General features: G+C 33.2%; 1 protein-coding gene across 1 annotated transcript in view; it reads left to right on the top strand.

The window, feature by feature from the left end:
- Nucleotides 1–18,270, top strand: part of LOC141496946 (cadherin-18) — a 400,980-nt gene that overhangs the window by 125,364 nt on the left and 257,346 nt on the right. Inside the window, exon 3 of the mRNA XM_074199523.1 lies at nt 7,926–8,045. Coding sequence (XP_074055624.1) covers nt 7,926–8,045 — 120 coding nt within the window. The remainder of the gene's footprint in view (nt 1–7,925; nt 8,046–18,270) is intronic.

The following is an 18,270-nucleotide window of genomic DNA, read 5'->3' as shown; positions in this document are numbered from 1 at the left end:
ATATAAATGTCATTATCTCAGTGTTTTACTCACATAGGATTGAAGTTACCAAGTAAGAAACTAAACCTACCATATTTCCCTGAAAATAATAATAGGTCTTATATTAATTTATGTTCCAAAAGACACAATAGGGTTGATTTTCAAGGGATATTTTTTTCTGTGTACAGCAATTGCCATTCATTCATATAAAAATATCTAAATTTATTCAAATACAGTCATGTCATCTTCTTCTGGAACTGACATCAAAACATGAATTCCAGCCTGAATTTCTCTTGACTCCATTTCCTTTGGAACCATTGAGCCCTATCTCTCATCTTAAGCATTTGAACTTTCCTTAAATGAGTACTTCTTGTCAGAGTTTGCTCATAGTGCATTAGCAACACAGTTATCAGTGATTTTATCTCATGAATTCTTCACCTGTATCACCACCTCTTGCAGACAAAGCTTCACAAAGTTTCCACACTGATTTATCTCCATTCTATTTTTTTTGTTTCCTTGTTATTTTGACATTAAATTATAATCACTTTATACCTTAATCCCTTTTTAAGTATCCTCCATGGACACACAATCCTCATGAGCCAAAGCATCATGCAAAGTTAAGTCATTTTAGAAGCCATTTATACCCCATCTCAAGCCCATCCCTTTCAATTATAGCTAAAGGGTCAATTAAAGCAAAATCTCTTCATGAGAATTTCATGTCCAGTTACTCTAAGTACTCTCTCCCTCCTTCTCTATAATATTCCAATCATAGCCCTACAATCCTCCCCAACCAAAGTATCAAGTACATTCTCTGGTTCTGTCCCTTTAGCACCACAAACATGGCACTAAATCTTCCTTAACTGAAACATGGATCAAGGCAAGATCTCTTAATCTCTTTATGTCCACTCCTTCTAAGTACCTCCCACTCTCACCCTTATTATACTACAACCCTCCTTACCTAGTGAAGTTAGTTCACTTATGATTTAATTATTTATAGCATCTCTAAGTACTGTAAGTATTGGGACACCCTGAAGGTCTCTCTTAAGAACTTAAAAATTGATTGTAAGGCATGGTAGACACTCACATAGGACTGCCCAGCATAGGGTATCCTCATTACAGAAAGTGCTGAGCTGTATGAGCAAGGTAGAATTAAAGTAGCTTAAAGGAAACATGAGAAACATACGTTTAAATACCTCAGGGGTTCACCTGGACTATTTGTGCCTGACCTGTGGTCATCCTAAGTTTATATTGAACTAATCAGCCACATCGGGACACACTGTATTTTGTCTCAAACATAGCGATGTCATTTTGGTCTTCTTCAATACCAAAGGAAAAGAACAAACCATATCTTTACCCTCTAAATATAATCCATTCATTTGTATTCGACTATTGAAATATCTTAAGAAAAATATGATTCTCAAGTGTTGCAAGTGTTATCTTCCCTTGCAGGGATGTATATAATTTAATGTCCTTGATTAGTATTTTTCCCCCATTCCTTTTACCTTTTCATGTATCTCTTGAGTCCTTTATTTGCAGATTGAAATTTCTGTTCAGTTCTGGTCTTTTTATCAGAAAATTTTGGAAGTCCTCTATTTCACTGAAAAGTCATCTTTTTCCCCTGACAGAATATGCTGAATTTTGCACAGTAGTATTCTTGGTTGTAATCCATGGTCCTTTGCCCTCCAAAATATATTCCAGGCCCTTCAGTCCTTTACCGTTGAAGTTGATAAATCCTGCGTAATTCTGACTGTACTACCTTTATATTTAAATTGCTTCCTTTTTACTCCTTGCAGTAGTTTCCCCTTTGTATAATAATTTTGGAATTTGGCTATGATAGTCCTTGGAATTTTTATCCTAGGGTCCCTTATTAAAGGTGTTCTAGCTATTCACATCGAGGACTATTTTGTCTTTTTGATATAGTATAGTAGGACAGTTTTCCATCACAATTTCCTGAAAGATATTTTCCAAGTCCTTTTTTTTAATCTAGACTTTCAGGTAGACCAATAATTCTTACATTATCTCCTTAGGATCTATTTTCCAAGTTCTTTGTTTTCCTTAAAAGGTACTTTATGTTTTTTCAATTTTTTCAGCCATTTGATTTTTTTTTTAAATGGAATCTTGGTATTTCATAGATTCATTAGTTTTTTCTTGTCCAATTCTAATTTTTAAATTTTTATTTTCTTCAGTTGGCTTCTAAGTTTCCTTTTCTAAATGGTTAATTTTACTTTTTAGTGAGGTGTATTTAGATGAATTGCATTCCTTTTCCAATTGGTAAATTTTAATTTTTGACAAGTTGCATTCTTTTTTTCCAGTTGCTTATTTATACTTTTAAAGGAGTTGATTTCTGTGGTCAGTTTTTCATAATTATCCTGCATGACTCATTTCTCTTTTTTCATTTTTCTTCTTCTCTTTGGTTTTTAATTTTTTTCTAAGTTTGTTTTATGAATTTTTGATTTAGTCCTATTCATAAACTTCTCTGAGTTTTTCCCTGTATGTAATTTTTCACTGCTTTCTTCTTCTGAGATGGCATTTTTATCATTGCTAACTGAATATTAGCTTTCTATGATTAGAACTCTTTGGTTTTTGTTCATTTTGATTTTTGAATTCTGCTCCTGATGTTTAGAGTATAGTCCTGAGCTTTTTTTTTTTTTGGCTTGGACTGGGGTCTGATCCCTAGCTTATCTCTTGCCAAGATGTTGTCTATGTAGCCCAGACATTAACTACAGAGAAATTTGTTTCCCTTTTTATGTCCAGGCTCTACCTATGGAGAGGTTTGTTTCCAATTCAGTCCTGCACCTTGTTCCAGTATTACCATGATTTGGACTTTTCCTGGGATAGTACTCCCCATTCTGCTTTGCTGTCTAGCTCCCAGGACCTGGTCCATTTCTCTTTTCCCTCCTTTTTCCACAAGTCAGCAAGTAATTTGATATAGCTATAAATGTAGTCATGAAATATTTCTTCAAATTATTTCCATATTTTTCCTATTCCATGTTGTGAAAGATGAATCAGAATAAAGGGTAAAAATCAGTAGGAAAAAAAAAGCACATTTTAAATCATGTACTTTGATCTGCTACCCATACAAAAACTAACCATGTATTAGGTCATAAAATCCTCTCAATAAAATGCAGAAAGATAGAACTTTCAAATTCATCCTTTTCAAATCATGATCTGCAATAAAAATTGTCTGCAATACATGGCCAGGGAAAGATAGGCTAAAATTAATTGCGAACTAAATAATCAAATTCTAAATAATGAGTGAGTCTTACAACAAATCAAAGAAAAGGTTAGGGGTAGGTGAATTTTAGAAAATCCTGGAAAGATTTGCATGCACTGATGCTGAGTGATGAGCAGAACCAGGAGAACATTGTACACATTAATTGCAGTATTGTGTGATGATAACTGAATAGGTCTTTTATGCCTAATCAAGTGATTTAATTTATTCTATTCTGCCTCACACTACCCTCTTCTTTCTATATAATCTTTTTATGCTAATTTTTTTATATCATTATATCAGTCAACATATACCCATACCCTTTATTCTACTATTCTGACTCTGCTCTCTATTTAATCCTGTCCCTCCTCAAAAAGTACACTTTTTATCTATTGCCTCCCCCAATCTGCCCTCCCCTCTATTTTGCCCCATATTTCTCTTGTCCTATTATTCTCCTATTTTTTCCTTAGGGGAAAGATAGTGTGTTTGTTTTATTCCCCCTCTCCTCTCTGTCATTTTATACTGCAAACTGCCATCATAATAATGAAATGAAGGATTATATTCCATTTTGCGTGTTAAATTATGCTTGGTTGTAATCTAACTCCTTTCCCCTTGAGAACATTATATCCCATACTCTGATCTTTTAATGTAGAAACTGCTAGATCCTGTGTTATCCTGACTGTGGCTCTACCACACTTGAATTATTACTTTTTGGCTACTTGCAATATTTTCTTCTTGATCTGGGAGTTCTGAAATTTGTTAATATTCTTGTGAGTTTTCATTTTGGGATCTCTTTGATTGGTGGATTCTTTTAATTGCTATTTTACCCTCTGATTCTAGAATATCAGAGCAGTTTCTCTTGATAATTACTTGAAAGATGAGGTTTAGGCTCTTTTTTGTATCATCATTTTCAGATAGTCTAATAAATAAAATTTTAAATTATCTCTCTTGGATCTATGCTCCAGACCAGTTGTTTTCCAATGAGATATTTCACACATTGTTTTCCCTTTTTTCCATTCTTTTATTTTATTATTCCTTTGATATTTTCTAAAATAGCTTCCATTTGCTCAATTCTTTTTATTTTTCTTATTTTTTTTAGGATTTTGAAAGGCAAACAGGGTTAAGTGGCTTGCCCAAGGCCACACAGCTAGGTAATTATTAAATGTCTGAGACCAGATTTGAACCCAAGTACTCCTGATTCCAGGGCTGGTGCTTTATCTACTATGCCACCTAGCTGCCCCACCATTTGCTCAATTCTAATTTTAAACAAATTATTTTTTCACTGAGTTTTTATATCTCCTTTTCCATTTGACCAATTCTACTTTTTTTTTTAAGAGCTCATTTTTTCCTTCGGAGAATTCTTGTGCTCCCTTTTTCCACTTTGACCAATTATGCTTTTTAAGGCATTCTTCTCCACATTTTTTTTTAGTTTTTTGCAAGGCAATGGGGTTAGGTGGTTTGCCCAAGGCTACATGGCTAGGTAAATATTAAGTGTCTGAGGCCGGATTTGAACTCAGGTACTCCTGACTCCAAGGCCAGTGCACTGGGCCACCTAGCTGCCCCTTCTCATTTTTTTGTCTTCCTTTTTGGCATTTGACTTAATCTTCTTTTTAAAGCTTTGTTTTCTTCACAGTTTATCTATGTCTTCCTTACTAAATTGTTGACTTTTTCCATGATTTTCTTGTATCACTCTCATTTTTCTTTGCAATTCTTTTACTATCTCCCTTATTTATTTTTCATTATCCTTTGTGAGCTCTCCCATAGCCTGAATCCAATCCATATTTTTGGAGGCTTTGAATGTTGAAGCTTTGATCTTGTTATCTTCAACTGAGTGTATGTTTTGAATTTTCTTGTCACCATAGTAGCCTTCCATGGTCCATTTTTTTTTCTGTTTCCTCAGTTTTCTTTCTTTCTTTCTTTCTTTCTTTCTTTCTTTCTTTCTTTCTTTTCTTTTTTTTTTTAGGTTTTTTTTGCAAGGCAATGGGGTTAAGTGGCTTGCCCAAGGCCACACAGCTAGGTAATTATTAAGTGTCTGAGACCAGATCTGAACCCAGGTACTCCTGACTCCAAGGCTAGAGCTTTATCCACTATGCCACCTAGCCACCCTTTGCTCAGTTTTCAAGTTTATTTTTTGACATTTCATTTTTCTTAAAGTAGAACTCTGTTTCCAAGGTGCAAGTGTGCAAGGTCAGGGTTTTTGTACAGCTTTTATATGTATGTTTTCAGTTCTTTTAAGGTAATATGGTCAAAGGAAACACATTTACTACGCTCCTGACTTGTACTCTTGTCTATGAGTGACCACAGGCATATTTTTCTGCCCTGGAACTGTGATGAGGTCCCCCCCCTCCACTTCAGCTGCAAGGTTTGCCATCCATATCTGCAATCCAGATGTGAATATGGAAGAGCAACAGAGCCCTGTCCTCATTGAAGTAAAGAGACCCCTGTAATTTCTTTCCGATCAGTTGTTCAACCCCCTCTGAACTAAGAGCTTTGGGAGAAATCACTGTTATTGTTGACTACCAAGATATGCTCCATCTTCACTGCTCTATGCTCCACTCTCACCTTCCCACTTGAATATCCACTCAGATATGAAAAACTTTTCCTGCTGAACTTCTAAGTTGTTTTTGGTTTCACCCATTTTTTGTGGGTTCTTCAGCTTCAGGTATTGTTTTATGGCATTAGTTCAATTTGGTTGGAGGAGTTTTGGGGAGAGCTCAAGGAAGTGGCTGTCTTTTCTTTGTTTCCACCTGTCATATAATTTTTAAAATTAATTTTGAGCTTTACCAAGAAGACTTCTTGGGCTTGAAACTAATTCAAATTCCTCTTTTAGAGTTTGCATGTAATTATTTTGACAATGTTGTCTTCAGAGTTTGTTTGAATCTTCCCTGTTACCATAGTAACTTTCTATGGTCATGGCTCTTTTTTGTTTTTTACTCATTTTTTTAAATGTTGAACTTTTTTTTTTTTAGGTTTTTGCAATGCATTTGGGTTAAGTGGTTTGCCCAAGGCCACACAGCTGGGTAGTTATTAAGTGTCTGAGGCCAGATTTGAATTCAGGTACTCCTGACTCCAGGGCCTATGCTCTATCCACTGCGCCACCTAGATGCCCTGTCTTAAGCTTTTTGCATCGGGGACCAGGGAATTGCCTTTCTGTACCAGAGTCTCTCAGTTATACCATCGGTTGAAGGGCTGGCAGTTTGCTTGTTACATTCAGTCTGGAGATCTAACAGTTGACTTTCTGTGCTGCTGTCCATTGGGACAGGACCACTAGACTTCAGTTGCTGCTCTGTACCATGGCTAAAAATCTCCTTCTGGCTTGCTGGGACATCTCCTTTACTGGGTTCCATTCCTCTTGTACTTAAAGAAAACAGACCTGTGTCAAAGTCTTTCCAAATTCTCCCAGGCTGGGAAAGTGCTTTACCCCTTCTCCTTGTCTATCCTATTACTCCAAAATTATTTCAGAAGCTTGTTTCTGAAGAGAATCTGGGGATAGCTCAGGCAACTTTCTGGTTTCTCCCTACCATCCTGATTCTGCTCCCTCAAAAGCCATTTATAAATATCCATATCCATATAAATATAAATATATATATACTTATATATTTATGTACACTGTGGTTGTTTATATAAACTGCTGGCAAACCATTTACCCTCTCATTGTCCCAAGGAATGAGATCTCATATCATGCCCCTGATGTTTTTTTTCTGCACAAGAAAACATAGTGGGGGGGAGAGAGAGAGAGAGAGAGAGAGAGACAGAGAGAGAGAGAGATTGTTTGTAGCTTTGTCTTACATATAATCCCCAAGCAATTGTTTTTTAGACTAGGACAATTGAGAGACTGATAGAATTTCAGAATTAGAAAGACCTCAAGGTCATTGAATCTATTCTGTACCTGAATAAAAATCCCTACAAAAAATATCCCTGGCTTCTAACCATTAAGATATTCACATTCCATTGATAGAAAATCCATAAAAATAGCCTAATTTACTTTAAATGATTCAAATTGTTATTGTTTTTTTTTCCACATCAAACTAAGATATTCTGTATAATAAATAAATCTTATTGAAATTTAGACATTAAAAATCTTTCCCCCATATTGATTTTTTAAACTACATTTATCACAGTCTTTTAGCAGCTAGTATAAAACAACAATAAGAAGACCAGATTTGATTGTCTTTTGGCAAACTATTTTTTAAACATATTAAAAAATGATGATAACCATATTACATTTTCTTTATTAATCTGAGGAAAATGCAATATCAAATTAGTTTATTGACAAAGTTTATGATTTGACTTGAATATAATTAAACTGTAGCTATTTTTCATTGATTTAAAATGAAGTTTTAATATATTTGAAAGAAATGTCAAATCCTGAGAAAACAAAATTGAATGTACTTGGGCAGAACTCTCTTCTTTTCATCCTAAATACCATAGCTGTTATCTTTTAATTTTTAAAATTTTAATAGATTTGACAATTATGTTTAGAATGTTATTCAGTTGCTTGAATTGTCTACCTGAATCAATTCTAGACAGTTTGTAGATTCCTCTTGAGCAATGGGATTATACTTAAAAGGGAAAAAAAATTTTAAGACTATTTGTATTTCTTAATATTTTTTATAACTCTAGATATAACATGTGTATAAAATGAAAGATCATATCATCTGATAAATATTTAGCTTTTACATTTTTTTATATTTAGTATCATTGTCAATTAAACATTATTTTCTTGAATTCACAGGTACCTCTGTTCTACAGGTGACAGCTACAGATGCTGATGACCCAACCTATGGAAACAGTGCTCGAGTGGTGTATAGTATTCTTCAAGGACAGCCATATTTCTCTGTTGACCCCAAAACAGGTTGGTCCTCTATCTTCTTTACATCCTTTTAATTGGATTGGAAACAAATGAATTTCTGTCCTTTGAGACCTTCTCCTCTAGTAGGTATAAAAAACTGGCCATCTCCTTTTCAGACATCCATTAAAAATAATGTGTCATATTAGCATGATTTTATGTATTTAAGACTCTCATCTTTATAGCAAACTTCATTTATTTTTTTATTTCTGATGTGTTTATTCCAAGATAACTTTATCAGTCCTAATTATATAATTTCAAATGAGTTGCACTTCAGAAAGAATTTGAACTATGTTTTAATGTGAATCAAAGTTGAAGAACATATTCTGTGTTTCATATTGGGCTATTACTGCCAAAGAAAGTGGATTATTTGTTAGATTCTTCCTTCCTAATTAGATTTAAATTGTGGGAAAAGCCAAATTTTCCTTTACTTAGTACTTCAATTTCAGTCTCTCTCATATACACAAAAAGACATAAACACACATACACACACATGTGACTATACAATTTTATTTTCTCCTTCTTGAAAGGACCATGTCTTAGAAACTTTTGTTCAGACCATAACACCCGACATATTTCTCTACACAGTTGTGCTTACTATATACATGCAATGTGTTAAGCTTCAAAAGGTAAAATGCTTCTTAAAACTGAAACAAAATGTGAATTGGGGTCTAAAGTCAAATGTAGTTTTTAAAGAAAGAGATATATTAATGCCAGACATGCTTTCTTTTGTCTGAGTAGGTTTTGGGATTTAGACTACCTAGGGAAATTCCAGTGATGAAAGGGAAGTAAATATCATTATAAGTCAAATTATGAGAGCAAGGTAATTGTACTTTTAAGTAAGAAAGACTGGTTAGGAAGGCAAATCTTCCTCCAATCCTACCATGCTAATACATCCTACTTTTAATTTGAACACTTTTTTTATTACTGAAAAACCTTCAATTTTTTCAAAAGTTGGGAATTATTTCTTAATTATGACATTATAACTTTCCATTGAGGGCAACTCTGTTAAGTACGAAGAAAAACCTGAATGATTGTTGTGTCACTTATGGATATTGTTGAGTAGAACTAAAAAAAAAAAATAACACTTCTAAGATCAAAATGTCAGGGATGCCTTTCTCATTTACAACTTCTAACAGAAATACTGGACACTTTATATGATCAGCAATAAATCTCTTTAGGCAATTATACATTTTCTAGAGGTTTAAAAACAACTGAAATAGGGACATGAACTACTGTATGTAGACAAAATTGATCTTTCATTTTCTCTATGTAAAGGATAGTTTAAAAGTGAATATGTGCCTTGATTACAGGAGCCAGGTTTATCATTTTCCTAACATACATATACACAACCACACACAAACAAAAACAAAGAAAAAAATCCTTACCTTTTTTGCTAAAATAATTGAAATATTTCTAATGCTAATTATACAGTGTCCATAATAAAATGGCTTTTGTATTGGTATTTTTTTGTCTTTTTTTTTTGTACTTTGTAAATCGAGAGAAATGTCTGGCTAGTTTAAGCTCAGAATATAGTAGAAGATCTAGAAAATAGACATAAAGAAATTTTTACAATGTAATGAACTGTACTGGCACTAATATGCCATTTAAAGCATTGAGTATTTCCTCTGATTGAGAAGTATTTTAAGGATACATTAGTCCCTTTAAAAATTCTGTCCACTAGATATTTATACATGACTTTCTCATGATAGTATAGGAGCTACTTGAATGAAAAGCATCCTGAGTTTGTTTATATATACAATATTTCAAAACTATAATATTCTCTAATTTTTATTAAGGATATTGGCCTGTGAACTTACTTTATTAAAATTATATTAATTGTATTTCTATGGGATTATATTCCTTTGTAATTTTATGTATTTAATAATGTTATTCTGAGGAGTGTTCTATGAACCTCATCAGACTTCCAAAGAAATTCATGGTCCAAAAATATTAAATAAATTTTTTATGGACTAGTTCAAAATTTACTGTGGTATTCATATTTCTTTGTTCAAATCTAAACATTGTTTTTAAAAGTCATTTGGACAGTTGGCCTATTAAATCTGGAAATAAAATAGATTAGAAGAATGATGCCAATATGACTGAGTGGCAGGAATTAAAGGGAGATTTTTATAATCTAGTTCCAGGTTACAGTTCAGGTGACTGAGGAAAGGATTTGAATCTAAATGTGCTCTTCCAGGTTAAGAAGCAATTGAATGGTTTGAAGTTGTGTCTCAAGAAAGGAGCAAGTTCAAAAACAAGCATCAGCTGTGTATCTGTGACCCCAGAAGTGGCCTGGGGTCTCCGTTACAATCTGCAGGGTTGGCATAGGAACCCCAATACAAAAAATAATCTACAATTCTGTCACTGAACTAGTTGAGTCTCCAGATTGTTTATAGTGATGGAGTCCAGCAGTAGTGTATTTCCAACCAGGTACAACTTACAAGAGTGTTATTTAGATTCAAAACCCCATTATAAAGCACAAACCAAGGAAGGCAAAAATCAAACACCGCTCTCATTTAAACTACTTTGCAATGCGTGAAAGCTTTCAGGTGCCCTTCTTAGGCTATCCTTGAGATCCTGGAAACTCAGTACTCCAGAAAAGAGTAGTAGGACCAGCCTAAACATCCCCTCCAGAGGCTTTTGGAGTCCAACCCTCACCTAAAGCTTGAAGTAAGGAAATAGTTTGGGAACGTGAGCAAACAACAAAAAGTAACCACCATAAAAAAATCATTATGGAAGAGGGTGCCTAGAAAATACAGCTGAGTTCCTATCCACAGTACTTCCAAACAAAGTTAAATGCATCAGATTGAATAATGATAAAGAAATACAAAATATGTAATGCCAATCCAAGTTGAAATAGGAAGACAGATAATGATGTCTGCAGAAACAGGGGACAAAGATAAAATAAGAACATGTGGTGGAAACATTCCACTCATTCTCTCCACTCATTCGACCCCTAGGAGATTCTAGATCTGTCCTGGGGCACCCCCATACCCACCCTAGGGCGCTACCCAGTCTTTGTTATCTATTCAGTGTAGAGTGAAAACAGGATTTGCTCACATGTCTAGATTTCTTAGAATTCTGATGCCCAGAATGTTCTAAGGATGTCAAGAAATTCAAACAACAAAAAGGTTTTTGATTTCTTTTGTTATTGTTATGTTTGTTACTGCTGTTGTTTTTAGTTTTATTAGGGAGGAAATTAGGAAGAATAGAATTGATGGGAAAAGAGATGGTGATAAAGTATCAACAGAGACAGTTGAAAGAGGACAGTGAACACTGGGAAGAGGGCTGAGATTACCAATGTCAAACCACTTACTTCACAATGTTTTTAAGGATAGTTGTGAATTGAAGAAGAAAAAAGTCATTTTTGCCTCTGCAGAAGAGATTACTGGTGGCTCTTTTTTCCTTAGTGTAAGGAGGCCCACTAAGAGTCAAATTGGTATATAAACATTGATTTTTTTACACTTTTGTTTTGGATGGGAAATTGTAGAAAGGACAGCTAAACTCTTTCCCCTAAAATAATCTTGAAAGAGTATGTTCCCTAACTAATTTGTACAGATTTCAAATTGTAATTCTTGTCGGTATTTTGTTCAAACTTTATAATGACTTTACCTAATGAATTTCTGGTAAGAAAGATATTTTCTTTTGAAGAGATAAAATACACATTATTATAAATTATAATTAAAAAACTATTCATAATTTTTCCTTCCATTTATTTAGCATACAATTCAAACTGTCTAAATATAGAATTTAAAGCATTGTGAGGCAATAATCCTCTTAACACACTGTAGAAAATTCCATATCTTTAAATTATATATAGATTTTAGCATGCATGAATGAGGGAGAAAAATGTCTTTTATGTCTGAATTTATTTGTGGGTATGTGTTTATAAACATATATAATTGCATTTTTAAATCATAAGTAATTATACATATATTTAATTTGCTTAAAATGGAAGCCAATTTGTTGTAACTAATTAATGATATAAACCTTTAAATTTTGTCCTTGTGGATCCCATAGTGTCAGTCAAAAAATGTTTGGCCGTTTAGCATGTGTCATGATAACAAAAGCTAGGAATAAAAACAAAGGCAAAAATGCAGCCCCTAATCATACATTTACTCTAAATATAAATTTCTTCCACAACATTTCCAATAATTGACTATTCGATTTCTTTTTTTTATTTTTGAAAAATCCTTAACACAGGAAGTCATTACCTAATTAGATAATTTTATGTTTTGGAAAACTGCAAATATTTAGTATGGTGAGTCCAAATCTGCCTCCCTTGAACTTTGACCCATGGCTCCTATCTATTCCTTTTTTTATAACGTCTTCAATAAGTTAAGACTAATATCAACACCTTATCTTGTTATTATATCTTTGCTCAATCCATACTGTTTATTAAATCAATCAACTAGCATTTATTAAACACCTATCATGTGTCAGGTATTGAGATGAATGAATAAAACATTAACAAAGGAAAACAATCCCCACCTCAAGCAACTTAGTTTATGGTTTATCATTTCTCAAATGTCTGTGATTTGATACCTTTATTATTTTGACTACCTTCTCTTGTGATATACTGTGGCTTCTCAATATCTCTCCCCCTCAATGAAACTGCATGCTGCATTCCAGATGTTTTCTGAAAGAGCCCTATTCACAGTGTTTCAATTAGTGCAGATTACATTATTTTTCACTCTGTTTTCCACCCATTATACTAAGTGACTGCAACTTAATTTATTTTTCATGTGAACTATTATCTAACTGTACTCGTCCCATTCTTTATTGAAGTTTAATGTGGAACTTGCTTTTTTCAATCCAATCTTAAGATTTTAAAATCATTTTCAACAAATTCATTCCATTAAATTCATTCCATTTTTCCAGCCTCCTAGGATCATTTTGGATCCTTATTTTGTCACCTGAAGTTTCAAATAGATTCATAGATCAGATTTTATTTCTATGTGGATTGAGCAATATTTCTCCTAATGTTGAAAGAGACCATACTATTTTGTTATTTTTTTCTTATTTCCTTAGACTGATTTAATTTTTTTTTAAGTTAAGAATTAAAATATTGGCTGACATATCTGTAGAACATATGGGTTTTTAGTTTTCAGATTATAAAATATTAGATATAGAGCTAGAATAATCAGAGATTATATGTTCTAGTGTCCTCTTTTCACATATGTGAAAACTGAAACAGAGGAAAAAGCTAAATGATCTGTCCAAATTTCCACAGAAAAGAAGTAGTACTCATATTTGAACTCAGATCCTCTGACTCCAGATTTATTGCCCTTTATAGTGCTTTGCAAATTTTGATTTACTTATACTACAAAGACACATGCATAAAATGTCATTAAATTATAATACAAAATAATACAAAATCTATTTTATATTCTTTCTGAACCAAAGGAACAATAGAAATATAAAAAGCCTAAAAATTAGGATTTTAGAATGCTGATTGGAAATAAGTCCAGGACTAAAGCTATGACATACTGGTTAATGAGATATGGAATTTACAGAGAGAGAGAGAGAGAGAGAGAGAGAGAGAGAGAGAGAGAGAGAGAGAGAGAGAGAGAGAGAGAGAAATCTTACTCCCAGGCAAGGGAACCTTAAATAGTTCCTGAACTTCAGATAAGAGAGGGCTATAAAAAATAGGGAAAATGGCTTCATTTGGCATTTAAGAAAGGTCATGAGAACCCTTTCTGACATTTTTCCTTGGATTCCAGAATTTCATTTTCTACTGTTTTAAGCCTTATTTCAAGGAACTGCCTTGTATTGTTTGCCCTTAAAGGAACATATTCAAGCATGCTACTGGAAGAACTGGTGATTTAATCTGTTTACATAACATTACACTGTCAAAAACTTTTTTTATACTAAAAAAATAAATTGTGAGATGGAAAAATACTTTGTACTAAAGTTATGATGGCTACTGATTTCAAGAGGGGGCAAAACAAAAAGTAGAATGAATAGGCTCTGTGGTGCAGCAGCTGGAGGGCTGACCTTGAAATGGGAAATCCTGTCTAAGACATGCTGTGGGATCATGAGTCAGTTCTTTCAGTGAACCAGACAATTCTCTAACTGTAATATTCCCATACCAGAGGATTTTAATGGTTGTCTTAAAACAGAAGCATAAGGAAGTCAAATATGCTTGACTCAAGTGTAAATTCTCAGTAATATGGCAGTTATAGAAAGAAGAATCATTTAGATTGAGAAGAATTCCTAGATTCCAGTTTTTTGGAGGAGTGTAAAGAGCTCCTTAACCTTTGTTTAGCTAGGTAGTTGGAGATTAAAGTAATGATTTTGGGGGCTGGGGGAATAACTTGGACTTTGCTTTCTATTCTTATCTGGAAAGAGGCTTGACTGTTTAGCATTTCCAATTGTAATTCTCTTTTTTGTAGAAATCTAAGCCCTTGGCAAACAGAGAGTGTGTGAGAGAGAGAGAGACAGAGAGAGACAGACAGACAGACAGACAGACATAGACACAATGACAGACACAGACACAGAGGTGGAGACAGAGGGATAGAGAGATAAAAGAAAGAAAAAACTATAGGCATTTCTAGAGCAAAAGTGGTATTTTTTCCAATTACATAAAAAGATAGTTGCCAGCATTCATTTTTTGTAACATTCTGAATTCCACATTTTTCTCCCTTCCTTCTTTTCCTCCCTCATCCCCAAAAGAGCAAGTAATTTGATATAGGTTATATTTGTTCAATCATGTCAGACATATCTCCATAATAGTCATGCTGTGAAAGAAGAATTAGGATAAAAAGGGGAAAAAACATGAGAAAGAAAAAAACAAAAACAAAATTAAAATTATAGTATGCTATGGTCTGCATTCACATGCCATAAATCCTTCTCTGTTTGTTGATGGCATTTTCCATCACACCTCTTTTGAAATTCTCTTGATTGCTGAGAAGAGCTGAGTCTATTATAGCTTATCATCACAAAATGTTGCTATAAACTGTACATTCAGGTTCTGCTCCCTTCACTGAGTATCAGTTCATGTAAGCCTTCATGTAAGATTTTTCTGAAATATGCCTGATTATGGTTTCTTATAGAAAAATAGTTCATATTAATAACTTGTTCATTCATTCCCCAAATGATGGGTAAGTAAAGTTGTCCTGACTTTATTCTTTTATTATTTTAGTTGTATTACTGTCTTCTTTATGATAATGAATTTTTTTCTAAAGTACAAAGCAAGCAAAAGGATAGTCAAGATGAAGACTCACAAATCAAAAGCATCAAAAGAAAATATTCAGGTTATAAGAAATAATTTAAATAGTACCACTAAAACCTATAAAAATATGGTTTTATTTTTGCATGGACTGAGGAGTCTAATTCTAGCTTCCAGTTCCACAAAAATAGCTTTGGCTGAATACTCCCCTTCCATCAAATGTAGTACTATTGCCTAAAGAAATATCTATCTTTAAATAATAAAGACAAATTGAGTAGATATTTAGCTTTCAAATCCCCCATTTTTCTAGTTCTGTTTTCTGGTTCTCTGGTTTTTCTTGTTCAATCTTTTTTTATTGTTTGTTTTGTTTTATTTTGTTTTGTCATGTCTGACTGAGAACTCATATGAGATTTTCTTGGCAAAGAGAACGGATGGTTTGGTATTTCCTTCTCCAGTTTATCTTATAAATGAGTTACTGAGGCAAAGAAAGTGTATGAGACTAGAATTGAACTCAGGAAATGGAATCTTCCCAAAGCCTAGAGCTTTGTTTCCTATGCCAACTAGTTGCCCTTCCCCTTCTTTATGAGACCAATACTGATCCTTGGAAAGGATACCTTACAACATGCACTTAAATATTCAATTTTGCCAAAATGTCTATAAAAATTTGAATCTGCATTCTTGGAGGATTTAGCCTATACTATACTATACTATACTATACTACACTACACTGTACTATACTATACTATACTATATAATACTATACTATACTATACTCTGGAACTTCTGGGAACCCCTTTTTGCCTTTTGCATTTGGTGACTCCTATTCTCTAATCCCCTTCTGACATGTTATTTCACATTCTTTATAATCTAAATTCTCCTTCCATAGTTTTAGAGCTCTGCTTTCAAGAAAAAGTGACTATAGTTTAAAAGCTGACCAAGGTTTCCATTATTTAATTAATTTTGCTTAGTGATTTTCTGATATAAAATAATTTCATAGCCAATTTTACAAAGATTTCCTAATTTTTTTGTCTCCCAATATCTGGTTAACTTCATTGAAATAAATTTGAAAACTTTTTTTTTAGGTTTTTGCAATGCAATTGGGGTTAAGTGGCTTGCCCAAGGCCAGACAGCTAGGTAATTATTAAGTGTCTGAGGTCAAATTTGAACTCAGGTACTCCTGACTTCAGAAAGTTAATTTCTTAATTTCAGGGACAGTCAAAACAACAAAACAGCCAAAATAGTTATTTATTAAAAATAAACACTAATTTCCACCAAACTGAGGTTAAAATGGAAATCAAAGACTAACAGTAGAGATTTTACATTTCTGTGTAGTTTCATCTTTGCGATTACAAAGACTACTTTTTAGGAAGCTTCCTCTTAGTTACTATAAATAAATTAGGAGAGATACATTTGTTTTCAGCAATATATATATATGTTTTTGCAAGGCAATGGGGTTAAGTGGCTTGCCCAAGGCCACACAGCTAGGTAATTATTAAGTGTTTGAGGCTAGATTTGAACTCAGGTACTCCTGACTCCAGGGCCAGTGCTCTATCCACTGTGCAACCTAGCCGCCCCCAGCAATATATTTTTAAAATAAATTTTACTGATTTTTATATCACTTCAATTTCCCAGTATGTCCCACTCCTACCTCCACCCAGAGAGCATGTCTTTTAGGATTATTTTAAAGGGAGAGGAAAAGATAAGCATATCAGCAAAACAAATCAATGCATCATTCAAGTTCAATAATATGAGGAATATTCTATGCTGGTTGAGTGAAAAAAAAATTCCAAAATATTAGAAAGAATTTTATTGTTGGTTCAATGGAAGAGAGAACCAGAAAAAAATGTGTGATTTCAAAGACACATTGCATAAATTTTAAATTAGAGCATGTATCTGGTTAACCAACATATAATCAATTAGGTAGTTTCCAGAAAAGAAAAGTTCTCAGTTAAGTTTGGTTGAGATTTATAGCAACTAGGAAGTGTAAACATTAGATAAAATGTGAGCAAAATCAAAATACAAACTTTTTAAGGGAGCAAAAAGTGGTTGAGTGGTTCTCAATCAAGACTTGGGTACAATCTAAACATTTTTAACAGAGGTCTCTAGCTTCCCTGGAGAGTTTCTGAAGTTAGCCTAGTTTCTGTGTTAGGACAATATGGGTGAAACAATTTCTAGTCACCATATGAAGGTGCAAGTAGAATTAATATTTAATACATAATAATTTATTTTAATAACTGCCCATCTTACCTCTGCAAGGAGGAATTTGTTATGTATAAGGGAAAGATCAATGAGAACCCCAACTTCATCTAAAGACAAGAGTCCTTAAAATATCATAACTCTCAAATTTAATCTAATATGAATTTTTAGCAGTTTGATATACTAGGTATTTTTCTTGATATTAACTAGATAAGCATATTTATTTTACTTTATTTACAGAGGCTAGAATATTTATATTCTAATAAACCAGGGACAGAAAGAAACTTTTTCAATGGATTTCTATTAAGACATTTCTTAAAAAGAAACAACAAGGAATAGAATGCGTCATCCCTACCCACTATTAATGTTCATTTGAGTGAAATTGAGCTGTATCATTGAACTGACCCTCTGAAACTTTATGTGAATTCTATTTTATCTCTTACATGTCACAAAATGCAAACAAGATTCCTATTTTAGAATGCCTTTAATGTATGAAATAAAAAGCAGTATCTCGTGCTAAACTCTGCCAAAGTGAAAAAGATCATTAGTTATTCCCATCTTAGGTATTTTTTCAGTAACCCTTTCAAAATTATTTGGCTATAATATCATCCAGCAAAAGTCTTAAAGATGTATTTCATTTAAAAATAAACTCTTTTTTTGTTCATTGAGGAATAGAAAGGATTGAGGAATATTTCACATGGGTGTTTTGTTTTTGAATTTACATCAAGCACTGCATAATTTTCTTAAATTTCAGGGCAGGATTCAATTTATATTAGTGACAGTTACAATTGCAGGCATTGGTGAGAATCCTGAATGATTTCTTGAATGGAAATAATCCCTTGTTTTCTGAATCTTCTGTTA

Source organism: Macrotis lagotis, chromosome X, assembly GCF_037893015.1.
Source record: "Macrotis lagotis isolate mMagLag1 chromosome X, bilby.v1.9.chrom.fasta, whole genome shotgun sequence".
NCBI classification, from domain to species: Eukaryota; Metazoa; Chordata; class Mammalia; order Peramelemorphia; family Peramelidae; genus Macrotis; species Macrotis lagotis.
Note: the sequence above shows the minus strand (reverse complement) of the source record. Positions and strands in the feature narration are given on the sequence as shown.